At 31.6% G+C, this 27,390-nt stretch overlaps 1 protein-coding gene across 1 annotated transcript; it reads left to right on the forward strand.

Moving 5' to 3' along the window:
• Window positions 1-228: 228 nt before the first annotated feature.
• On the forward strand, window positions 229-8,566 carry LOC107874695. The gene is made up of 6 exons (XM_016721454.2): window positions 229-343; window positions 6,243-6,484; window positions 6,572-7,458; window positions 7,577-7,681; window positions 7,835-8,009; window positions 8,221-8,566. The coding sequence occupies exons 2-6, from the start codon at window positions 6,407-6,409 to the stop codon at window positions 8,440-8,442; spliced, it is 1,467 nt and encodes a 488-aa protein (XP_016576940.1). The 5' UTR covers window positions 229-343; window positions 6,243-6,406; the 3' UTR covers window positions 8,443-8,566.
• Window positions 8,567-27,390: the final 18,824 nt, after the last annotated feature.

Raw genomic sequence — 27,390 nt, forward strand, 5'->3', positions numbered from 1 at the left:
TTCAGTTTTCAACTTAAATAAGCTTGAGTTAAAGTGAAGATTAAAGTAAAGTTTGAGGGTTTATTTATAACTAGTCCAAATAAATATTAAGATAAATTAACAATAATATAATGAGGAGGTTAATGTAATTTACACAAGTTAAGCACTAGAAGCTTAGTTAAGAGAGTGGGAGCTAGAGTATAAATAGCATGCCACTCATCATTGTCAAGAACAAACCTTTGACACACTCAGACCAAAGTTTCTATGTGCTGTCGTGTCTTCCCCTCCCCACTGCCGCCGACCTAGCTGGGGAACAACCTAAAATCATCCAGAAAAAAATATATAATCGAAAAAAAGACTGCAGGTACAACTTTGTTAAGCTTGAACATGTGTTTTTTGCATGCAGAATTCTTGAATTTTATGCTAAAAAGTTTGTTCCTGTTACTCATCAATTCTTTGTTAAAGATGTGTTTCTATTTCTTCTTGATCAAATCATCATATATGGACCAAAGAACAAAAGATCAAGAAGTGGAAAATTCCTTTGTTTTTTTTTTTATTCTCTCTCTCGATCTAATGTACTTAATTTTCTGTTAGAATTTTTGTTTGTTTCCTTTAATCATGATAAAGCGGTGAATCTTTGAGGTTGTGGGAATTTTATGGACTGTTCTTGACTTACAAATGATATATACCAGCTGGATTAGCTCCCTCTAGTCCAGCATTATATTCTTGATTGATTTTCTTTTTGTTGCTCTTTTTATATAATTTTGTGTTTTGTTGGGATTGTATATAGTGGATTAGTTAATTATGGTATTGAAGCAATTGATACCAGCATAAAATGGTACATTTTTTGTTTGGCTACATAAGAAAAAGGAATGATCGATGCTGTACTAAATAGTAGTGGAATATAAGTTATGGGTGAATCTATATGCTCCTATAATATTATGCGTGATAGAATGTAGAACAAGAAAAGGTGTATCAATGTGGTGATTCACCCTTTTAAAGGTAAATTTCCCTTTAAAAGTAAGTAATTCATGCATGTAAAACATGGAGGTGGTCTTATGTATTATTATTTTCACGAAAGTTTGATTTTAATTTAACGTTTTGATATTTCAGTTAACTGAATCATGGAACTACTGTGGTATATGTTTTGGTTCTTAGTTTTTGTATCTTGATGTTTTATGTGTAGGTATACATTTGCGTCTCAATGGCCTTACTTTAATTTGTCTGATGTCCTTCCTTGATCTCCTGCATGTCCTCAAATACCGATTTTCATGAACATTGCCATTCTCATGTTAAGATATTCAACAACAAAAACAAACTCAGTGTATTATATTCCCACCAAGTGGGGTCTGGGGAGGGTAAAATGTCTGCAGTCCATACCGCTACCTCCGAAGAAATAGAGAGACTGTTTCCGATAGACCCCCGGCTCAAGATAAAAAATAGTTAACAAGATCATAGTAATACATGAAACAGGATGAGTGGCATAACCGAAATAAGAAATAAGAAATAATAAAAATAGAAATAAGAGAGACATGAAAATAAGAGCAATACGAAAGTAAGAAAGTAAATAGGAAATAAGAAATAAGTAAAGTACACTCACCTAGCTAGTAGTAGCATACACTAGCGGCTCCTACCAATGGACACAGTCCTAGGATTACTAACCCGGCTACACAAGAGCTCCCTAACTGCTAGTTACAACCCACACACGCATTAGCCTTCTACCTTTATCCGCGACCTCCACACCTTCCTATTTAGGGTCATGTCCCTCAGTAAGCTGTAACAGCTCCATGTCATGTACGTCTAATCACCTCTCTCCCGTATTTCTTCGGCCTACCTCTACTTCTCCTGAAACCATCTAAAGCTAGCCTCTCACACCTATGAACTGGGGCATCCGTGCCCCTCCTCATCACATGCCCAAACCATCTCAACCTTCCTTCCCGCATCTTGTCTTCCACCGAAGTCACTCCCACCTTCTCTCGGATAATCTCATTCCTAACTCTATCTGATTCCCTCTAGTAAGTCCACACATCCAAAGCAACATTCTCATTTCTGCTACCTTCAATTTTTGAACGTGGGAGTTCTTGACTGGCCAACATACTTCACACCATACAGCATAGCCGGACAGACTGCCACTCTGTAGAACTTGCCTTTAAGCTTTAAGGGCACCTTCTTATCACACAACACTCCCGAGGCGAGCCTCCACTTCATCCAACCTGCTCCAATGCGTTTGAGACATCCTCATCAATCTCGCCATTCTCTTGAATCATAGACCCAAGACATGTTAAGATATTCATTCTACTTAAATTACGCACTTTTAACACTAAAATTTCATAGTTATTATTTGTTTGCTGGTTCCGAATAAACCAACTTCAAAATGGGACAACATGCTCGATTGGGCATTGAGTTCTAGCATCACAAGTGTTTCCTGATGGGAAGGTTTGCGAAATTTGATCAATGATTCAAGCGTCTAGATATTGTAATTTAACTACATGCAGACATAGTTTATCTTCCGATCCATGCCTATTCTCTCCTCTTTGTAAGAAATATATCAAAGTTATGTGGTACATTGATCAAACACATAACATCTGGACATGCAATTTATATATAGCAACTTTTACGCCGCCTACCTGACACATTAAAATCTTTCCCTATTTTAAAGGGGATTATGGAAATTCTATAATTTGTGTAATGTATTAAAACAATTTTTAACTTATTTACATAATATAATTTTTCAATGAAAAAAAATCTATTATAGAATGTCAATTTGATGTGTTAGTTTCCCAACCAACCGATAATAGCTTATTTCTTTAAGCAGACTGAAAGAAATTAACTAATTCCACCACACGTATTAGGAACCTGGTCTCGGAAATTGCAGTAAACAACAAACAGTAAAATAAAGTGCAATACAAATTTATCATGAAAAACTCCTTGCTCAAGGGAGTAAAAAAACACGACCTACACTGCATGTGTAGGATTTCACCACCAATCTCCACTAATTCAATGAGCTTTGTTCAAGATTACAACCCCGCAATCCTAGAACCTAACTCTTAACTCACAACTCAACTATTTACTACAACTGTTCAACCCACTGTATGAGCACTCCAAGAAGTCAAACCCGCTTCTTGTTACAACACCCCACAAATAAGAAGTCAAACTTGCTTCTTATTACTCACACTCACGACGTTCAATAATAGAAAAGATTACAACTCAGAATCTATCCTATTAGAGTCTCAAAACTCATCAATTTACTCCAACTGATGAACTCAACAAAGGTTTCTGTTTTGTTGTGATGATGTCCTATGGTTTTTGCTCCGATGACTATTGCTCTCAAGATGATATATTTCGTGGATATACAATAGGTGCGACTCTCAATGATCTTCATGCCATATGCCATATATATGCTGGAGATTTGTCATACCTAGAATATCACAGACTAGGACTCCTCCAAATGAAACTTAGTTTCCTAAAAGGAATTAGGCGATTCCTTTCCTTATAAGGAGATTGTATCATATAAGGAAACTTTGACTCCTCCTCTATTTCTTCTTTTTATTGCTTTCCTTCTTTGCTCCTTTCTTTATTTTCTTCTTTATTTCGTGGCTCCAATATTCCTTAATTGTACTTGATTTTCTTGTGTATTCGCGTCACTTCTACTGGGACCTGGTTCACATGATACAACATACAAAATACAACAAGCAGTGAACCAGGTTCTTAGTTGTCAATCATCAAAATTACAAACATGTTCTCCTACTTTCCAACACAGGCAATAGCATACCAAGGCCATACCAAAGAACCGAAACCAAATTAAACAAGAAAAAACCGAATTGATAAGTTACTGAAAGAAAATTGTCCCAACTGCGAGATTACAAGAACCTGGTTCCTGTAACTGTAAGCAAACAGGCAATAATAATAACAACACACAATTTTACGTGGAACACTCGATGGAGTAACGATCACGACCTATGATGTATAGATTTTTCAACAACTTCACTAACTTCAAAGAGCGTGTTCTCAATTATAACTGTGTAATTCTAGAACCTAACTCTTGACTCTCGCACCAACAGTTTACTCCAACTGTTTACCACACCACACGAGCACTACAAGAAGCCAAACTCACTTCCTGTTACAACACCTCACAGCCAAGAAGCGAAACCCACTTCTTGTTTTACAATCTCAGACCTAAACAACGTTCAACAATAGAAAAGATTACAATTCTGAATCTATTCTATTACAGAACTAATTGCTACTCTAACTTCAAACTTGGTTCAAGTTCTGTCGGACTTAAACTCCTTGTGTTTATACCTTATTTGCTTCAAGACCTGCATATTTCTTGTATGCAAAAGCTGCTAAATCTTTTCTCCTTTTTGCCTTTATGCCAAGCTGATCAACTCCGCTTAGGGTTTCCTTTTGCCTGCCTGATCTACAAGGAAATAGTTCTTCAGTAGGAGATCTTCAATATCATGATCTTGTACCTTGCACCATACTTAGCTTCTAGCATCCTTCGTTGATACGCTTTTCCTTATGTAGTTTTATTTCTACAATGGGGACACGTGTTGCACTTCTGATTGTCTGTGTAACTACCTACATTCAAACAAAATAGTGAACCTGGTTCAAGATGAACCTTGGTTCCTTGTTAGCAGTCACACGTCGAACCTTCAAGCTTGTAAAAGTTACAGTTCGGTATATACATTTGAAAAACAAAAGACCGAAGTACCAATCAAAGTTCTTAGAAACTGAATCGAAGTACCGAACACCTGGTCCTAGTAAAATAATTCATTGATTATTAATCACTGCATAAACAGGTCCATGCAATATTTTAATCCTTACATAACTATTTAGTGAACCAAATGATTCATGGGTATAACATTCATGATTGAAGTTCACAAGGGTGTGACTTAGTGGTTAATGAAGGTTGAGAACCATGAGGTCTCTGATTCATATCCGAACAGAGACAAAAATATTAGGTGTTTGCTTCCAAGTTGTCCTAGGCTCCTAGCGTTGGTGCATAGAGTTACTAGGTACTTAATGCTTGTGGCTGGTGGAAGGTGACAGGTAGGAATTAGTCGAGGTGAGCGCAGCTTGGCCCAGACACCACGGTTGTCAAAATGAAAAAAAAAAGGATTTGTGATTGAATTGATCTATGTACTTTTGCAATGACATACTCTTCTTTTGAGTTTCTTAGCTTTCGGGTTTCGTGGTTGTTTTTATTTACGGATATGTGCCTGTTTACAAAAAAGTAGTTACCAAGTTTGGGTGTTGCATTTATTTTTTTGTCTTCTATTCTTATTCTCCACATTAGGGAAGTGGGCAATTTGAGTTTCACATGTTCATTGGGTTCTTCACTTTTTTCTATTGATTTTTAATTCATCAAGTTATCGATAAGGATTTATATAGCCAACCCCAACTTGTTTGGGATTAAGTAGGCGGAGCTAGGATTTCAAGTAAGGGGGTTCAATATTAAAAAAAAATTAAGTCGAAGGGGTTCAACACTTACTATAACCACATAAAAAATAATTTTAATCATGTATAAATAGTATATTTTTCCATCGAATGGGGTTCGGACGAACCCCTAAAGAGGGCTGGCTCCGCCTCTGAGTAGTAGTCATATTTAATGTTGTTATTTATCTTAAGTTACTTGCTTTTAAATTTTATCCTCTTATTTCTTTTTCTGCTTTTTTTCTTTTCTTTCATCGTGTTCTCTGATGACAAATTAACTCCAATATACAGTTCATGCTATTTATGATTTGCTAGTATTTGGGATACTGTTTGACTTGAATTTACGACGTTATACCAAAAATTTGGTTTCCACTTTCCAGCTCCGGCTGGCATAACGTTGTTCCATTAATTTGGTTTCCAGTTCCGGCTGGAATAAGTTTTATCATTGAACTAGTGATACTTTCAGTAATTGTTTTTAAAGCTACTGCAATAGCTTATGCTTTAATGGCGTCAAATTGAGTATCTATCTCACTGTTTAGTTTCAGAATTAGGTGACTTGTAAATCCATAGAATGTCAAGTTAACTTCAGTGAAACAATATGCTGCTGGTTTCTGTTAGACATGTTTTTCTTTCTGTTTGAACCTTCTCTTGCAAATTTCAATTGATTATTTTTCTTGCCTAATGGAGCTCTTAACTTTAATTGGAAATTCACTGATTGAGAGTTGCAACTGAGAGACATAACTAACGACTTGAAGGAAATAAAGTTATTCTGTTAATATTTTTTTACGCGGTGTTTAACGATTTTTTGACTTTGGGGTCGACTTTTCTAGGTTCAAACAGTGATAAAGGGAAGTATTTATCAATGCAAATTTAAGGTTATCCGACGACCGTTGCCTGCATGTTTTTGAATAATCTCTTCCAATAGCCAGAAGAGCCACTTCTTCTACTTGAGATTTCTCAAACGATAAAAAAAACTGTTGGTAACATATAATTAATGACTCGTAAGGGTGATAACTACGCCGGGAAAGCACCAAATGATTCAACTGTCTATGAAGCTAACAAAGATGCTAAGGTAAGCAATTATTAGTGTGAGCAAAGAATTCAGAAGGAGGATGCTAATATAATCAATTGTGACATACAAAACTTGCATTTCTCACAGGTTGATGATGATGTTGTCTTGAATAAAGAACTACCTAGTGCTGTTGATGTTATTTTATCAGCAGATACAAATGAGGAAAGACTTGTTTCAAAGGACCGGAGTAGAAATAAGAGTCCGCAGGAATGTGTGTCTGCGCAAAGATCTCCTATCGGTGAAGCTTGCTTGCATGCTGGTGCTTCAAAATTGTTGATTCCTGGAGATAAATCCCAAACATTTTGTGGTCGTCAAAATGACATTTGTTGGGCAGTGAATGAAGCCCATGGGGCACAATTAGCCGCTGAAGCTATTGAGATGGACAAGGGCTATCCTGTTGCTGAGTTTGAGAAATTTCTTCGTTCTTCCTCTCCAGTTATATGTCCATCTGTTAATATCCGTACTTGTCAGGCTTGTATCCGCGGTCAAGGTGCACCTCTATGCAGGCATGAGATCCCGAATATCTCTTTAGGGAACTTGTGGCAGTGGTATGAGAAACATGGAAACTATGGCTTAGAAGTAGAAGCAGAGGAACATAAAAGTTCTCAACAACATGGTCTAAAGTTCAGTGCATTTTTTGTTCCCTCTTTGTCAGCTGTTCAGCTCATCAAGGATAATGGAACTCTGGGTTCCATAGATGTGGGGGACTCTGGGATAAATAAAATGTCTGGGAGTTCACCTATAGAAGACTTCCACAAAAGATTTTCTGTTCTTGTACCTCAACCTCGTGTTGAAAACTCAAGCTCTTTACCAAAAAGGCATGCTGTCTCTGATCCCACGGCATCTTCAGACTGCAGCGATATGGATTTGCATCATCAACCAGCTGAATCTAAACTATCTGATGATAATGAGGAGCTTCTGTTTGAATATTTCGAAAATGAACAGCCTCAAAATCGTAAACCGTTGTTTGAAAAGTACGTTCGACATAAGTTATTTTTTTTAATCATTCTAGTTTTATGGTTTGTTAGCAATGCTAGTTTTTTTTTTCATTATAACTTGTTTCTTGGGCTTACTGCAACTACTCTATTCTAGGATTAAGGAACTTGCTGCTGGTGGGAGGACTTCAAGTAGTCGAGTGTTTGGAGATCCATCAATCCTACAGTCCGCCCGCTTACCTGACCTGCACCCTCATTCGTGGTTAGTATGGAAAGGCTTCTAGTATGATTAATTTTTTAATATGTGAAGCACAATCCATGGGAAATACTGGGAAAAGAAGTATGTGAAAGTACAAAAGTCTTCAAGTTTTAGAGCAAACTTCTCCATATATCTAATGGTACTTTGTATTTGCAGGTTTTCTATTGCATGGTATCCCATTTATAGGATACCAACCGGCAATTTTCGTGCCTCTTTTTTGAGTTATCATTCGCTTGGCCAATATGTTCACAGAGACCAGACACTTTGCACCCGTGGATTGGATGCTGGAGTAGTTTCCCCAACTGTGGGGCTCCTAAGCTACAATACTCAGGTTTGGTAACTGCTTAGACCGCTTTGAAGTACTTCTGAAAGTTTCTTATATAATCAAAATTGCCGATGTACTAAATTTGCATTTGTTCTGCTTTTTCTAACATTGTCCATGAATGATAATTAGTACTACTATTTATATAAGAACTATAATATCTACCTCTTATTAATATTGTAAGTATTTTTTCTTTTCTATATATGAACGGCAAAACTAGGGTGAATGCTGGTTTCAGCCAAGGCACTCCGCGGAGCACCACCCGAAAGAAGCTGTGACCTTGGATTCAAATGCTCCTTCAGTTCTTCGAGATCGACTGAAGACATTGGAGCAGACTGCATCTTTCATGTCCCGAGCTGTGAGAATGAATGGTGCAGAAACACTCGTGAACAAGCACCCCGATTATGAGTTTTTCCTGTCTAGGCGATGTCGATTATATTGATCTGTTGTCATGTTGATCAACCATGTGTAATAATTCTAATAAAAAGTTATGTGGTGTTTCCAGCTTACGGCTATTAATCTGAGTCCAACTCAGAGGCTTGTAGTCATTTCGACATTTCTTAGGCACACCCTTTTCTGGATTAAAAATTGTCTCCTGATTTTGGCTTTGGTGCTAATTTAGTTTTGAAATGGCTGATTATTTTAGCTTATGAGTTTTGTCATTCATGCCGAGGGTCTTTCGAAAACAGACTCAGGTTGTACCTCCACCAGGTACCTCGTGGAGAGGGTAGTTAGATTTGAAACCTAGGAAAGAAATTAAGACCTAATAGGTTCAGAAATCTTTGAAAAATGTGGGTGGCCTCGGAGACTTAGGACCTTGGCTTAATAATAAATAAAAGAAAGTTCTTTGAGCTTCTCCACATGTGCTTAGTACTTAGATAGAGCTCGTTAAATCTTGTTTTTCTCTCTCCTTCACTTATTAAGTGAAAATAGTCGTTGATGTTTTAGATAGTAGTTGTCTTATAAAAACTCATTAAATTTTATTTTTCTCTCCCCTTCACTTATTAAGTGAAAATAGCCGTTGGTAATTTATATGCGACTTCAAAAATATTAGATTATCTTGGTCGGATTCATTAACTTGTTGCCGATAGGGTCGTCAAATAGATAAGTTGAGTTAAATTTGGGATGAAAATTGATTTGATATTTTGATTTAATAAACGAGTTGAGCTAAATTGGCTCAAAACTCAAAAGTTATTTTGATCTGAAATGAAGTAAAAATGAGTTGGGTCATAATAGCTTGTCCAACTTGATTCAATTTCTTTTAATTTTTTACGCTAATTGAAAAGAATGTGCTAATTAAAAAAATATTTTTTACTTCTAGTAGATGGGTATTAAAGCAATCATCTTACTTAATTATGCTCCATTATTTTTTCAGATTACTATTATTCTTATTATTAGCATATCGTCTCGTATTGTTCGTTAATTTGCAAAGCTTCAACGGGAAATAGGGAGTTATTACTCGGTCAAAATGTTAACACAATAATTTGACAAATCAAAATATTTTAGATATAGATCAAGATTTACCATGTATTTCTTTTTAGTTTTAAAATTATCCTTCATTATATGCATTCAAAAATTATATTTTATTTGTAAACCTTTTGGGAGGTATTCAAAACTTATTATGTAATTATATTATAGTTATTATTTGTATTATTTGACAAATGAGTTAATTTAATGCAGTGAAAACTGTTGTAAAATATTGAAAAATCATGGAAACTCTCTAGCTTGAGGTACGTCTATGCCTCTATTTTTAATGATATTTCATCGATTAAAATGCATTTCTATAATTCAACAAGTTCTTTCAATATTAAAGTAAGAATCAGAAACTAATAAAAAAAATTAATAAAGAAAATCCAACAAAAAAATTAAGAAAAGGAAGAAAGTACTCTTTATTTTTCATATATTGTTTTCACTTCATATTTCTCACTTACACTTGCGGGGAAAATTTATATATGACTAGATATTATTTTTTGTTCGATGCACTAGCCCATTGTTAATTTTTTTATTCTCTTATTTGTAATAATAAAGCAGTTTTATTGTACTTACAGAGAATAAGCTGTGTAAAATTACGATTTAGTATACTGGTATTGGTTTATTCATCTTTTACGTTAATGTCTTGAATAAGTTATCTTCAAATCATCTCATTAAAGATAAGGAATTTTTTTTGTATCTAATATATTTTTTAAAAAGTACTCCCTTTTTAACATAAATATAATCATTGAAAAGTATTTTTTATGTTCATTTTTACTTATTCAGTATATTAAAAATAGTTATCTAATTTTATTTGGCCAATTTAAAAATCAAGAGTTAATTTATTATTTTTGTGTCTATTTTACCTTCTTTTATTAAATAATGTCTATTTTGTAATACTTAAATGACTTAAAATAATTGATTAGGGGTGATATATTAAAATCACAGTTGAAGCAGCTAAAACATGCATATCGACCATGAACAGGCTGCTTCAACAGCTCAATTGAGACTTACTCCCTTCGTCCTATATCTATTAGGTGATCACTTTCACTTTCCCATGTTGTTGAAGAAATCATAATAAGAATAATAATTTTAGCAATTTACCCCTTAAGGATACTTTTTTGAAACTTTATAAACGTGTTTTTTAAACTTCTAAAGAGTATTCATTGTAATGGTAAAATTTAAAAAGAGTTGATTAATTTAATTTTAATTTAATAAATAAATAAGTAATTTTAAACATGTATTTTTAATAAGATAATTAACTAATATTAGATGGATGGAGTATTATATAGGAGAAAAACCTCATGTCAAATACCCATTACCAACATTTACAAAGAGTTAAAAGGACAACAATAAAGGTGATAAAGGTGCATCCTCCGTTTTAAATTACTTGATATGTTTGTTAAAAAAAATTACTTATCTTAAAATAATTAGCATATTTAAGAATTTAAAAGAGAATTAATCGCATCTTTCAACTATATTCATATTAATTGAAAAAAATTCATCTAATCATGATTAAATAAGATCATATTAGTTAATTTGCACCTCTAATTAATTTTTTTAAAAAAAACTATACAAAAATAAATTAAACATAGATGAGAGAGTAATAATTATCCATAAAGACAATTTATTCTGTCAAACTCAAATTTTGAATGTTGGCAATCAATTTTGACCAAAATTTAAGATCATGTCAAATGTTGTCATTAAGTCTAATAAATATATAATTAATTCTTTTGACCAAAATTAATAGAAAATTTTAGAAAACTTCTAAAAGATGAATTCTTGTTGTTTTTGAAATATTAATACGGGTAGTATTTTTCTCAACAAAAATTGCGTAATATGAAAGTTGAAACCTTTACAAAACACATGATACAAGAAAAATAATCATAACAAAAAAAAAAAAAAACTAAATCTCAAGCAGTAAACTCAAAATTGAATTAGTGTTAAGCTCAAATGATCAATTAAAAAAATGAGTTAGGTTGGTTGAACAAAAATCAGTCCAATAATTGCACGATTTGTCTTTCAAATGGGATCGTCTTTAACTAATGCTCCTAGCAATTAAACGAATGCTTAAAGGAACATAAATTCTTTAAGAAAATCAGACAAAAACTTGCAAAATATTACGGTAGAAAAATATAAACTTATTTTCGAAAAAAAAATGATTAGCCCCTAAAGGTAAATATTAGAAACAAACAAAAAATAGAACACAAAATATTAACAAAAGTGCAAATGACTAGTTACATTTATATAGATTTTTGTCTAAAAATACTCTTTAACACTATAGTATAATTTAACTCGCTATAAATTATTTGACATTATAGGTTAATTTAACTTGACGGAGTAAAAAATTCAATAGTCATTAGCACTATCAATATTACTCCCGCATTATTAAAAAAACTCTTAACACTATGAATATTAATTACAGATATTTCGCTATTAATTACAAATATTAAATACAAACACTATCAATATCAGTTATAAATATTTCACTATTAATTACAAATATCACTCCCTCAATCAAAAAAAAAAAAAAAAGTCGCTAACACTATCAATATTAATTACAAATATTTCACTATTTATTACAAATAATAAATACAAATACTTTAGAAACTCTAACACTGTCAATATAATTTAACTCACTATAATTTATTTTACACTGTAGGCCGTTAATTTAACTTGACGGTGTAAATTAAAAAACTCAATAGTCAATCATACACATTCCACTTACAAATAATTCATTTTTATTTTCCATATATAATGTTTCTACTAAGTACTAAAAATCAAGAAATATCTATAGAATAAGAATTCAAAAATGTATCTAGACATATAAACTATAAACGGAAATATAATAGTATACAATTAATTAGTGGAAATTAATTCTGTCTTATCTATTAATAAATATTTTTCTTGATAAATACCTACTCTTTCTTCCAAAAATCAATAAAAAAAAAAATGTTTGTAATGAAAGGAAAAATGAGTTTCGCTATGATGGTGATGGTGATTATGACTCTTGTGCTTATGATTGTTGTTGCTATGGTGGATGGATATACCCCAGTTTGCTGTAGGTGGAATCCTGATTGTTGTCAAGCTGCTCTTCAAAAAGAATTACCAAGGCACATGAAATTTGTTCAATCAAACACATAGATCCATTTTCTTGTTCTTAGTGGAAGGAACTATATGAAATATGCATGGATCCTTTTGTTCTAATTAGTAAGAACAACAATGAAATAAATAAAGTTTTCTATTCATTTCTTGTTGTTTGTTTGTCGTTCCAATTTCTGATTCCAGAATGTCTGCATCTATTGTTCTTGTTATAGATTATTGAATGTTTAGATGAACTACACAGCTCCTGAATTATATTACATCCCTCCTTAGCTTGCATGCATTTGTTGATTCACTTTCCTAGCTCGACTACGGCGCTTGGCCAATAAAATAAAATGGGTCGCGTCTTTTTGGCTTCGACCAAATTAAACACTTTTTCTCGCTGATCGAGCTTTCTACAAAAACTGGGAATGTAGTTACTAGAACAGATCACACAAATAGAATTGATCTATTCATAGTACTCATTCGAGGTCCAGGCATATTGAAGATAGTTATGATTAAATTAATTTATTTATTTTTTTTATCGTAATTTTTTCATATTTTTTAGTTTAGTATTTTAAAATGTTACTTATTGTGATTTTTAGTACTTTTATGTAATTTTGAAGATTTCATACTTAAATTCACAATCAATCTAAATGGTTTGATTCTCGAAAAGCTGAAAAAGCGGTGCATAAATTGAGACATAAAAGGTGAAATTATTTCCGTATGTCTTATATATGTATCAAAATAGATTCATATTTGTCTTATATATTATATATGGCCCACACACTCATATGCAGAGCTCACCAACAATTTTTTGATTTTGTGTTCAGTTCAGGTTATGATCCTGAAAGAATAATGAGGAGTCTAATATAATTGGGCAAGTTATGAAAGATCTTTCATAGATTAGTGTCAGTTTCATAAAAAAGGATTAGGTTGTATAGGTTACTGTTTTATTAATATAATTGGGCAAGTTATGAAAGATCTTTCATAGATTAGTGTCAATTTCACAAAAAAGGTTTAGGTTATATAGATTACTGTTTTCTTTAATTAGATGCCTACTGCAGCCCTCTTTGACATTTATAGATGCAGTAACAAATGTGATATGACTGTGGATCAGTAAGAACAATCCTAATAAGGTGTAGATATGGAAAAATGAATTAATAAAATGAATTAATGTACATATTATTGATGTAATATATCACAATTACAATAATTATAGTCGAAAATAAATTAAACAAAAAATTGAGTAAATAAAATATATTTCATTTTTTTTAAGGAGATTCAAGCCCAATGCGGCATAATCTACATTGATCTAATATCATAACTCTTGATTTGTCCCCTTCAGGATACAACAGTCCATCACGACAATGTATAACTCAAGCAACTCTAAATTAGTTGAAGAGTCCAAAGCTCCACTATAAATACACATTCCTTCAATATATAATTACTCTCTTTGTTTAGTGAATATAGTTAAAGACTTAACGTATTTTTCTTTGTCTCAACTCTCTCTTTCACTAATATAAGTACTTTTTTTTTGTTAGGTTCGAAATCAAGAGGGCGTCATGCGAAAACTTAAAGTTTGCAAACCAAGAAGATGATAATTCAGATGATAACGAAAAATAAATACTAAAAATATATTATTAATATGTTTTGATCAAACGACTTACATATTAAAATAATATTGAAAAACTTAAAACCTAATGGGAGAAATCTCCCCCTAAATAAGAAGCTTTGAAAACTACATTGTGGATGTTAGTGTATTATTCTATGAGAAGGGCGCCCTTCTATTTATAGAGTTCCACCTTTCCTCCAAGAAAGAAGCTAGCCAAATATGAAAAAATATATATATTTTCCTTTCAAGAAAAATAAAAGTAATTATGATATTACTTTTATTTTCCTTCCCAAGAAAAGTAAAACTTAAATTTGATAAAAAAAATCAAGACAAAAATCTTAAGATTTTGTATAGTGAATATAGTTAAAAGACTTAGAATTTTTTTTTTAATCTTAACTCTCGCTTTCATGTACTCTATAATTACTCTCTTTTGTATAGTGAATATTATTGGAGACTTAAAATTTAATTTTTTTTTTGTCTCAACTCTCTCTTTCACTACTATATTCTATAATATTTTTTAAATTTTCTTGTATATTAAAAATAATGCAAGATCACACTATTTATAAGTGAGAGAACTCTTCTTTGCCAAAAATAACTGAAAAGATAAATAGGATGAATGTTACCAAAGTTACAATACGTTAAAGTTACTGGAGAACTTATAACCACATTCTTTTACTAACAAAAAGTAAGTAATGGCACATATATAAAGAGATACGAGTTACTAGCTGCATATTGACAATGCAACAGATTAGAAGTAATGCCTTGTATCATTCTACCCACTAAATAATTAGTAAGTAAATGCAGCATAATTACTAGGTGCAACTTGATACACTTAAATATGATCAAAAATATTTTATAATATTAAAATGCACATACACATATCTCTATATGTTGGATTATTAACATAATATAAATTAATTAATCACAATATAATATACATAATATATCTAAAATAAATTTTTAAAAGCTGTCGGTATAATCAGAAAATTATGAGAGAGGGAGAGAAGAATAAGTGCAGTAAAAGTAAATTGATAGAAATAGATTCCTTAATTAATAAAGGCGGCTATAAATGTTTAATAGACTTTTTTATTATACTAGTCTAATATACGTGTGTTGCACGTGTATCTCCTATCAATCAATAATATTATACATAAAAAAAATAAAATCATCAAAAGGTAGATATTAGAATAAAGAATTAGATAGCAATCTAATGAAGATTTGCATATTAACTAACAATTCAGTCATTGAAAGTTTTGATCTTTACGCCTCTTGATACTCAATCGAGATCCAACCTTAACTATAAAATCAACTCCCAAGATCCTGATTGCTGACCTGACATGGGACACAAATTTGTATCTTGACCTGTGATTGGACTTACGGTCCAACTCCATACCTTTAACTCTAATTCCTGGCTCTCGACCTTGAACCAAACCCGAAGCCCTAAACTCGGGATCCAACTTTGATACGGGACCCGACTCTAAACTCGATTTCAATTCTGAAACTCGATAATCGACCCATGACTCCAATCGGGACTCGGGTTTCGACCCAACTTCAGATTCAATTCTCAACAAAATTAAATAAAGAAAGAGATAAAACTTTAATTTTTTCAACTACTTCATTCATTGATGACATATTTATTTTGTCCAATATTTCAATCAGAAATTATATTTTCCCCCAAAATTCTATTAGAAACTAAATTTTTAATATAACATAAAAAATATAATTTTTTCACGCTGTATCAATATATGCAATACTTTGTAAATTTTGTGTATTGCATATATGTGGGTATGTTGTTGATCTATTCATTTTTGCACATACATATTTAGAGTGAGTGAACATTTGAATCTTTAGTTCATCCAAGAAAGTCTTGTCTTAAAGTTAGACATGATTAGTCTCTTTAATCAATTCATAGATGACATTAAATACACATGTCATTTAGAAGTACCTAACATAAAATATTTCACTTGAATCATATAATAATTTATTAATTATTTTTTTCTTTTCATCATCCTATTTTCCCCCTTAAATTTGGTTATATAAGTGATTTGACTTATTTGTTTTTCTAAAATCTTTAACCATTTTTTTAAAAAAATATAATATAAAACTTCTTTGACAAAATATAGGTGAGGTTTAAATTATGGCTTTTGCAGTTAAAAATTTCTGTTTTTTAGTGGAAGATTTGAATTCTTAAAAATCTACACGTAATCTAATCATACTAGAAGTAAATTGCACATAAAAGTACGTCATTACAAAAAAAAATGACTCATAAAGTAAAAAGAATTTGACATTTTATTCGAATTTATGACCTATATAAAAAGGAGAAAATAATATATGTTTGCATAATTAAAGTAACTTTTACATTATTTATTTGAGAACTTGTCTTATGAACATTTATTTTGTCCTCAAATATATTTTGGCTATTAAATTAGAGTAGGAAACTGTAGAGATATTTATCAGAAAAGCAATCAAATTCGCTATCTTCAAGGTAAACTTTAGACACAAGTCATCCCCACCCGACATCACCCAATATGAAGAAACAAATACATGAAAAGTTAAAAGGATTTAACATCTACTTCATATATGTAAAATAATTTCAATCATATACTCCATAAATGGTGTAACTCTTCCGGCGAAGAAAATATGGATGAAGCCCCCTTACCTTACCAAGCTCAGCCCTGCCCTTCACACAAAAAAATATGAATTGTTAGTGTAGTAAAATATTTATATTATCAAACCATCTAAAGATATTTAGAGACAAAAAGTAGTTAAATGTGAAATCTTGAAAGCAAGACAAAGTTACCTGCTAAAATGACGATTTGATGAATGTGACTTAAACTCAAAATGAAACTAAACTTGATATATATACTTAAACTTAAAACAAAACTAAGACAATTTCACCAACTAATACTACTGCTATACGAAAAAAAAAAATTCAATAGAAAATATCACCACGGTCTTTTTTCTCTTTCGACACTTCATAAAAGCCTCCCTCTCCCATCCTTTTTTCTTTTACTTTCTCAATCATATCACTGCAAACTGCAAGAGCTTTAAAAGATGCTGAAAACGATTAACAACATAACACTATTAGTTTATTTTCTTCTTGTGATCATCTTAGTGGATGATCATAATCACTATGCTCTTAATGTTAAGTTCTAATTTATTTTTAAGAAATTTAGTTGGAGGAAAAAGGTGAAAAAGACAGATTGTCAAAGTGATTGAATCACCTTTCTAAGGGTCTTACCTTTTGCTCTTAACTCGTTGTAACCATATATCTTTTCTAGGAGCTTTCACCTTCGATCAAACATTCATCTATAATATACACTTGAAATTGATAAAATTGTTATAAACCGCACCTTCAAAGCTCATCGGAAAAGTAGTTATAAAAATATCTCTGCCACCAACATTCCTAAACCAAACAAAAGCTGAAAAAAATACAATATAATATAATATAATACAATACAATACGATACATAATAAAATATTATGTAATAAATACCTATGGACTTGGCCTTTAACCTAGTTGGAGAACTCATTGAGTACACCGTAAAAATCAATACCAACAGTAGCTAAAAATCACTTCCTCATCACTTTTAGCTACTCTAAACTCTTCTTATCTAATTCATTCTTCACTACCTATATATTCAGCCTTAGCTACAAACTCCAAACATTATTCAATCTTACTTAGCAATCTAAAGAGGTAAAAAAACAAAAGCAAAGAAAACAAGAGTTACATTTTAGAAGAAATTACGTCAAAATGAGTTCAAGCAGGAGAGCATGGATAGTAGCTGCAAGTATTGGAGCAGTTGAAGCCTTTAAAGATCAAGTTGGAATTATCCATTAAGGTTTTTGGCACAACATATAAAGAATAACGTAAGGTCTTACCCTCAAGCCAAGAAACTTTCTTCTTCACTAATTACGAACAAAGCAGAACAATTTGAAGTTATACAATAAAATATGATATGATATGATATGATATGATATGATATGATATGATATGATATGATATGATAAATATAATATAATATAATATAATATAATATAATATAGTATAATATAGTATAATATAGTATAATATAGTATTATATAGTATAATATAGTATAATATAGTATAATATAGTATAATATAATATAATATAATATAATATAATATAATATAATATAATTTTGAAAAGCCTGAACAGTAATAAACGGTAGCTAATGCCCTTTATTTATCTTCAGAACATATTACAAGGGGTAGGAAGTAGAGAGAAGGGAGAGCGAGAGAGAAAATTGAATGAAAGAAAAAAAATGAAAACTTCTGCCTCTCTAACAAGAATGAGGTGTCTATTTAAAGAAAGAAAAAAGAATCTTGCACAGTATATAGTGGGGTCCTGTGCATAGTGTTTTTACTTTTCTAAACAAGCATAGTAGAAGTTTTTTAATAATTATGTTTTTAAATGCTCTGCTGTTTGTCAAATTTTATCTTTTCCTTTTTTTCTTCAGCTGATAGAGAAGGGCTTCAGTTTGTTTCAATTCTTCATTGGTGAAGATATGTGCTGAAGGTAGTGGTTGTGAATCAAGAGCATCTTCAGTATTTCTACTTCTTCTCTTGTGATGCTTTTCATGGATGTATCTGAACTTTGTTCCACTGTTTTTAATAATTTGTTCCGTACTTCGGCTAGATATTTTTCAATCATTTCTAACTTATCTCCTTCGTGGACAGAAATTCATCAGAAAATATAATTTAAGCCTTTGTCATCAACAATTTTCTTTCTTGGAGCATGAGCATTTTCGACATTTTTTCGGATAATGCTTTCACGCAGTTCTTTTCCATAAGGGGCCTTTGTAACTAGGTCGATACGAGTCAATTTATCCCAGAAGTTACAATAAAAAATTCTATATAGTCCGAAAATCTGTTCTTTTGTGAATCCGAATTCGACATTCCACTTTTGAATCCATGGAATTGAAAATTCTATAAAAAAAAAATACATTTGATCAATGGTGTCTAGTTTGCAGACATGTTCTGAAAGATATAACTCAGTTAAAAATGGTGAATGCTTCTTCCATTCTCGGTAGAGAGGAAGATATTTTGGTGGCAAAATTTTAACTGTGGGGCCATGATACGACCACCATTGGAGAAATCAAGACTTTTGCACAAACCTTAAGAAACCAGGTATGTTTGTGTTTAGAATTATTGTAATAAAGCGTTTGGGTAAAAGCTTTAATATAATACCAGTAGGTAAAAGAGACTTTAGAATCTTTCATGGTTAAATATCTTTCAGTCATGAAGGTTGTGCCCCAGTCTTCAATTGAAAGGAGTTTTTTAATCACCATTTTAGAATAGCCATGCACATCTGAAATGGAATTTGATATTAACTCTGTTTAAAGTTCCTACTCCATCTGAAATGGAATTTGATATTAACTCTGTTTAAATTATGATTACTCAACTAATTGATTTTAGTCCTGGTTCACAGGCAAGAAATTATATTAAAAAAGAATTTTTCTCTGAAGACTTTTATGAAATGTGTGCATTGCATAATCAAATTTTTTACTTTGTGCCATGGTTTATATATGCATATTTCCCTTTGTATGTCAAGGTTATTGAAAGATCTTACCAAGATTCAAATGGTACTATAACACAAGCTATTTATCCTCCTCAATCATCTTTTATATTGCCTAATAATATAGGTCTAACCTTCTCTGCCTTTCAACAATTTATTGATAATGAAGTTGAAAAAATCACTATTTCTGAAATTAATAGTCTAATCGCTCAAAATAATTATTTGAGTCTTTATGTAAAGGTTCTGGGAGAACATATTTCCTCTCTTGATAAAAAAACTTGATGTCATGACTGATCTGATCAAAATGCTAAGTGATAGTCAAAAGTCTTCTAATATTGCTTCCACATCAGAAAGCACGACAGAAGACTTGACAGCTAAGCCTCATATTCAAAGACCTCCTGACATTGAAGGATTTAGAAAATCCTCTGATTTAGAACAACTTGATAAATTACTTGAAAAGAAATTTTCTGGTTTAAATATAAAATCTATTGATTTGTCTAATAATTTTGCTGATACTGTTGAATCCTTAACCAATAATTTTGATGATGACAAAACCCCTTTGGTAGGAATAGAAATTCACTCAGAGTTAAATAAACTCAGAGGATTGGTAAAAAAATAGTCGGGGAAGAAATATACTGATATTTCTCGAATGCAAACTGCTTATTACCCATGACCAACTCCTCAAGATGTCATGATCGAAGAAAGAGATTGGTCCCTCACAAACACTTCGTATAGTTGAGAATATATTTATGAATGGAATTTAGATGGATTATCTAAAAGACAATTGTCTATTTTGGTTCATCGTATGTTAATGTATTCTACTATTGCAAAAGTTTCTATCCCTAAAGACAATGCAGGTACACATGTTCCCACAGATGCTACTATATGTAAAATGATTGTTCCAGGTTTTACTGGCCAACTTCGAGGCTAGTGGAACAATTTTCTTTCTAATGATGAAAGAAATAAGATTTATGAAGCCAGAAACCTTTTGCCTGGGATAGATAACCTAGGTCGAGATCTTCCAGCAAATAGAGAAGACGTCGTATATACCCTTATGCTTACCATTATTCAACACTTTGGGGGTAGATTTACTAACCAACATGAAAACACTCGTACCTTCTTAAATAGTCTGAGGTGTGGACATTTGGGTGAATTTACATGGTATAAAGATACTTTTCTTTCTAGGGTCATGGATCTGCCCGAATCTAGATTTGAACATTGGAAGGCTAGATTTGTAGATGGTCCTCCACCACTTTTTGCTAAAAGAGTTAGAAAAGCCATCAAGGGTCAATATGGTGCAATCCCTTGGACGGATTTCACTTATGGCCAACTTCTAGCATCTTGTACTGAAGAAGGGCTAAATCTCTGTAATGAATTGAAACCATCTAAACAAATTAAGCTAGATAGAATTAGAGAAAAAACCCAATTAGGTGATTTTTGTGGACAGTTTAGTATGAAAAATTCTCCTTCTACTAGAAAAAAAGGGCCGGGGATACGATAATCCTGATAAATTCTATAGAAGAAAAAGATCTAGACGTAGAACCAAAGAAAAGTGTGAATTTAGAAATCCAATCGAAAGTCTTCCAAATTTACAAAAAATAGGTCTAAGAGAGACGTAGAAAAAATCAAGTGTTATAGGTGGAACCAATATGGTCATATAGCTCCCAATTGTAAACTTCAAAAACTCAAGTCTTTAGCACTCTCTGATGAGATGCATGACCAATTCTATGGTTTATTATAGACTTCTGGTTCTGAATCTGAATCTGAAAATGATATTGATTTGCCTAACTCTTCTGATAATGAAAATCATGAAAAACCTACGACCAATGCTTGTACTGATTGTAATGCTGATAATTGTGATTGTGATGATGTGTTTTATAAACTTCAATCTCAATTTGAAGATTTAGAGTTAAATGTTTGCACAATTACTGCTGATAGCGCTTTAGAATTACTAAAGGATGTAACTGATGAGAAGTTTCGTCAAAAAATTATTGATCTTGCTTCTACATCAACCAACAATTCTAGTAAATATGTCAAGAAAAGTATTGATTCTAATATTGATATCATGCCCTACTCTATTTTTGAAGTCAATAAAAAACTCGCTACTAGTCAAACTCCGGGAAGAGATACAACTTTTAACGATTTGAAAACAGAAGTTGAAAAGTTAAAAAAGGAAATTATCTCTTTAAAGCAAAATCAGATGGTCTCAGATCATAGGATTTTGAAAATTGAAGAAGATATTTCTAACATTTCTGAGAATACTACTTCATCTAATTCTAAAGGGAAATAAATGGATTTTGAAAACTCTCAAGATATGGATAATATTATTCAGAAAATAGATTTAAAGCATGATTATTTCTTGAGTATGATGCAAATTGTTACTGCTCATAAATGGTTTATAAATTGTACTATTTTAATTAATAAAGAATTTTCCATCACTAATATAGCTATGATTGATAGTGGTGCTGATGTCAGCTGTATTCAAGAAGGCTTAATTCCAACCAAATATTTTTAAAAAACTCTTACATAATTAAGTCTGCATCTGTTCATAAACTTGATATTAACTATAAATTGCCTGGTACTCATATATGTCGAAATAAGGTTTGCATTCCGCATTTCTTCTTTTTGATAAAAAAAATAGTTATATCCTTCTATTATTTTAGGAACACCTTTTATAAATGCTATTTAACCCTATACGCATATAGATGCGAATGATTTTAAGGCTACTTATAAAAATAAAGAAATTTCTTACCTTTTTTTTACTGATCCTGTAACAAGAGATATAAATGCTCTAATTAGTATGAACCAACAGCAGATAAATTTCTTACAATTAGAAATAATGAGTATGAATATTCATGAGACAATGAAGTCGGTAAAAGTCCAAAAAAATAAAAATAAGTTCTGATCAATTGACTATTGATATTTGTGTTGATCACCCAAATGCCTTCTGGGATCGCAATAAACATATTGTTTCTCTTCCTTATGAAGATGGTTTCAGTGAAGACAAAATTTCCACGAAATCTCGACCCTACCAAATGAATATAGAATTAGTAGAATTCTGTAAAAAAAGAGATTGATAGTCTCTTGCAAAAAGGTCTTATAAAATTCTCAAAATCCCCTTGGTCTTGTACTGCTTTCTATGTTAATAATGCTTCCGAAAAGGAACGTGGTATGCCTAGACTAGTCATTAATTATAAACCCCTGAATAAAGTTTTAAAATGGATTAGGTACCTAATACCTAATAAAAAAGACTTGCTTTTCATACTTTATGATGCCAACATATTTTCTAAATTTGACCTTAAATCTGGCTATTGGCAAATTCAAATTGATAAAGATCATACTTATAGAACTGCTTTTAATGTCCCTTTTGGACAATATGAATGGAATGTTATGCCATTTGGTTTAAAAAATGCTCCTTCTGAATTTCAAAAAATTATGTATGACATCTTTAATCCTTATATGGATTTTATAATAGTTTATATTGATGATATTCTTGTGTTCTCAAAAACCCTTGAATCACATTTTAAACACCTAAATATGTTCAAATAAATTATTTTACAAAATGGTTTGGTTATTTCTAAGCCAAAAATGAGTTTGTTTGAGACAAATGTCTGATTTTTAGGACCTAATATTTCGCAAGGCACTATTCAGCCCATACAACGAACTTTGGACTTTGCTGAAAAATTCCCTGCTATTATTACTAATAAAACTCAGTTACAGAAATTTCTTGGAAGTCTTAAATATATCTCCTTTTTATAAAAATTTGTCTAGGGATTTAGCCCTGTTATATGATAGGCTAAAGAAGGATTATAAAAAACCTTGGACTCAAGTCCACAGTAATCTCGTTAAATTAATTTAAAAACGAGTTCAAACTCTTCCTTGCTTAACTATAGCCATCCCTGATTGGTTAAAAATCATCGAGACCGAAGCATCCAATATTGATTATGGTGGAATACTTAAACAAGTAAATTTCCATGATAATATTGAACATCTTATTAGATTTCATTCGGAAAAATGGTCTGAAAGTCAGAAAAAATACGCCACTGTGGCCCATGAAATGTTAACCATTGTTAAGTGTGTTTTAAAATTTCAAGATGATTTATATAACCAAAAATTTATTGTTAGAACTGATGCACAATCTGTTAAGTATATGTTTGATAAGGACTTTAAACATGATGCTTCAAAATTAATTTTTGCAAGATGGCAAGCTCAGTTAGTCCCTTTTGATTTTGAAATTCAATATAAACAGGGTAGTGAAAATTCTTTACCTGATTTCTTATCTCGAGAATTTTTAACTAAATGAAATTCTTCAAATACTTTCTTTCTGAAACAATAATAATTACTATAATAAAGTGCATACCTTTAAATGAAGATATTCATTTTCTTATTCTAGAAAAACTTGTTAATAACATAATTGAAGAAGAATTAATCTGTAACGAATTTCATGATGATCACATCTATTGGTTTGATATTAACTTAAGTGATTAATCTTTACACCACTTCCTTTTTTATAGGATCAAAAGGAAACAATGAAGCTCTTCATTAATTTCTTCTCTCACAAATTTCTAATCACTTTTATAAAGGCAACTCCTTTGAATGCTGACATGCACATGCTTATTCTGAGAAAAGTCATCACTAATCTTATTACAAAGGATATACTTTATGAAGATTTATCTGAATATACAGCTTGGTATGCCGATTAATAATTACTTTATACAGCATTATGGGTATCGACCTCCCATGAATGGCGGTCAAAGGAAGAGGAAATAGCGGCAGAAGCCAAAATCAAAACACTAGAGGAAGGGGATCCTCATTTTCATCTTATGCTTCAAGATCTTTCAATTTCTCCATATTACAAAGAGAAAATATGAGTTTGATAAATGCAAAAATACAGCATATTGCAGGACCATCTTCTTCAGAAAAAACTTAAAATATAAGACCTTCAATTTGTCTGGATGATATTCCAGAAGATCATCCTTTATATGAATAAATACAATCCTATATGTCTGCTAAAAAGACCAATTCATTTATAACAATCTCTTCAGAAAATACTGTCGATAGGCTTAATTATGAGAAGCTCGAAGAAAGGGAGCTAATACTCCTTGTTGAAAATTCTCAAATATACAAACAGGAAGATCCGTGGAGATTACTTTAAAAATATTTATTAACTCATCTCTATTTTGCAGGAGAATCATTTAAAACAAGACCCTATTATAAAAATATATTAGCTGCCACTAGTAGCGCAGAAATAAAACATCATCAATTAGCTGAAGTTACAACTGAATATGTGCATGGCTATTCTAAAATGGTGATTAAAAAACTCCTTTCGATTGAAGACTGGGGCACAACCTCCATGACTAAAAGATATTTAGCCATGAAAGATTCTAAAGTCTCTTTTACCTACTGGGATTATATTAAAGTCTTTACCCAAACACTTTATTTCAATAATTCTAAACACAAACATACCTGGTTTCTTAAGGTTTGTGCAAAAGTCTTTGAAAATCAAATTCCCAATTGGTTTCTCCAATGGTGGTCATATCATGGCCCCACAGTTAAAATTCTGTCACCAGAATATCTTCCTCTCTATCAAGAATGGAAGAAGCATTCACCATTTTTAACCGAGTTATATCTTTCAGAACATGTCTGCAAACTAGACATCATTGATCAAATGTATTTTTTTTATAGAATTTTCAATTCCATGAATTCACAAGTGGAATGTCGAATTCAGATTCACAAAAGAACAGATTTCCGACCTATATAGGATTTTTTATTGTAACTTCTGGGATAAATTAACTCGTATCAACCCAGTTACAAAGGCCCCTTATGAAAAAGAACTGCGCGAAAGCATTATCCGAAAAAATATCGAAAATGCTCATGCTCTAAGAAAGGAAATTGTTGATGACAAAGGCTTAAATTATATTTCTCGACGAATTTCTATCCACGAAGGAGATAAGCTAGAAATGATTGGAAAATATCTAGCCGAAGTACGGAAAAAATTATTAAAAAAAGTGGAACAAAGTTCAGATACATCCATAAAAGCATCACAAGCGAAGAAGCAGAAAATACTGAAGATGTTCTTGATTCACAACCATTACCTTCAGCACATATCCTCACCAATGAAGAATTGGAACAAACTGAAGTCCTTCTCTATCAGCTGAAGAAAAAAGAAAAAGACAAAATATGACAGACAGCAGGCCCCATTTAAAAAGATTATCATTAAAAAACTTCTACTATGCTTGTTTAGAAAAGTAAAAACACTGTGCACAGAATCCCACTATATACTGTGCAAGATTCTTTTTTCTTTCTTTAAATAGACGCCTCATTCTTCTTAGAGAGGCAGAAGTTTTTATTTTCTTTCATTCAATTTTCTCTCTACTTTCTACCCCTTGTAATATATTCTGAAGATAAATAAAAGGCATTAGCCACCGTTTATTACTGTTCAGGCCTTGCAACCGTCCAAATCTAAGGTACTATTTATTTCTCTCTTTGTTGTACTTTTAATACAACTTCTTTCCTCTTCCATCCGTGATATGTCCAGCTAAAAATGTTTCTTATACCTATGTTGAAGATCTAACTTCGTTTACATGGTAACTATGAAAGATCCAGACTCTATCAAAATATGAAGGAATTTTTATATAGTTTCTTGGCTTGGTTCCAAAATGGTGGTACAGTCGAATTTAATAAACTTATGGTTTCCTTGTCTCAGTGACTACATCTAGTAAGTTGTGCCTCTTTAGCCCATTATACTAAAGAAGAAAGAACGACTTTTTGCACAATTAGAACTTCTAGACACATGGGTTTAACATAAATTTATTAAATTTCTGACAGGCCCCTTGTTTGGGTTAAAGGTTCCATACAGTCAAAAAAGCTATGTAAAAATATTTTTGTATTTCGATCGGTGTTTGTGGTTCGATTGTCCGACTATGGCTAAATTCGGTATTGTTATATAGGTCTGGCAGGCTAAGTGGAATACCCTAGTCTAGTGAGATCCTGTTAATGGTATCAGAGACTATCTAAATTTAAATTTTCTAGCATCGCGTAGTGCAGCTAGAAAGGTTTCTGAGAGTCCCTTTAAAGTTAGGGGTTTAAAAGCAATCTGTACCAAGCAATATGCATAAAATTATAATGATTTTTAAATATATCAATATCATGTTTATTAAGCAGTTTAATAGTTTGCTCATTAGCATTTAAGGCAATAGATTGTTCTGTGGTTTTTATTATTTGTTTGTATTTAAATTTATCAAGAAAATCATATTCATAAATAGTGTTTAATTTTACTTGAGGAATCATCTATTTATTTAATAAGTCCATATTTTAAGGTAAATTTACCTCTTCAAGTTTAGTACCTTTCGTACTAACTTCTCCCATATCCATGATTATAAAACCTTATACCATATGCTGAAAAACTTCCCCTTACTTACATAATTACTATGAAAGTTCCTAGGTTTTGATACCATTAACAGGATCTCACTAGGTATAATATAATATAATATAATATAATATAATATAATATAATATAATATAATATAGCCCATGAATTGTTAACTATTGTAAAATGCGTTTTAAAATTCCAAGATGATTTGTATAATCAAAAATTTATAATTAGAACTGATGCTCAATCCGTTAAATTTATGTTTAATAAAGACTTCAAACATGATGCCTCTAAATTAATATTTGCGCGGTG

Source organism: Capsicum annuum, chromosome 6 (assembly GCF_002878395.1).
Source record: "Capsicum annuum cultivar UCD-10X-F1 chromosome 6, UCD10Xv1.1, whole genome shotgun sequence".
NCBI classification, from domain to species: Eukaryota; Viridiplantae; Streptophyta; class Magnoliopsida; order Solanales; family Solanaceae; genus Capsicum; species Capsicum annuum.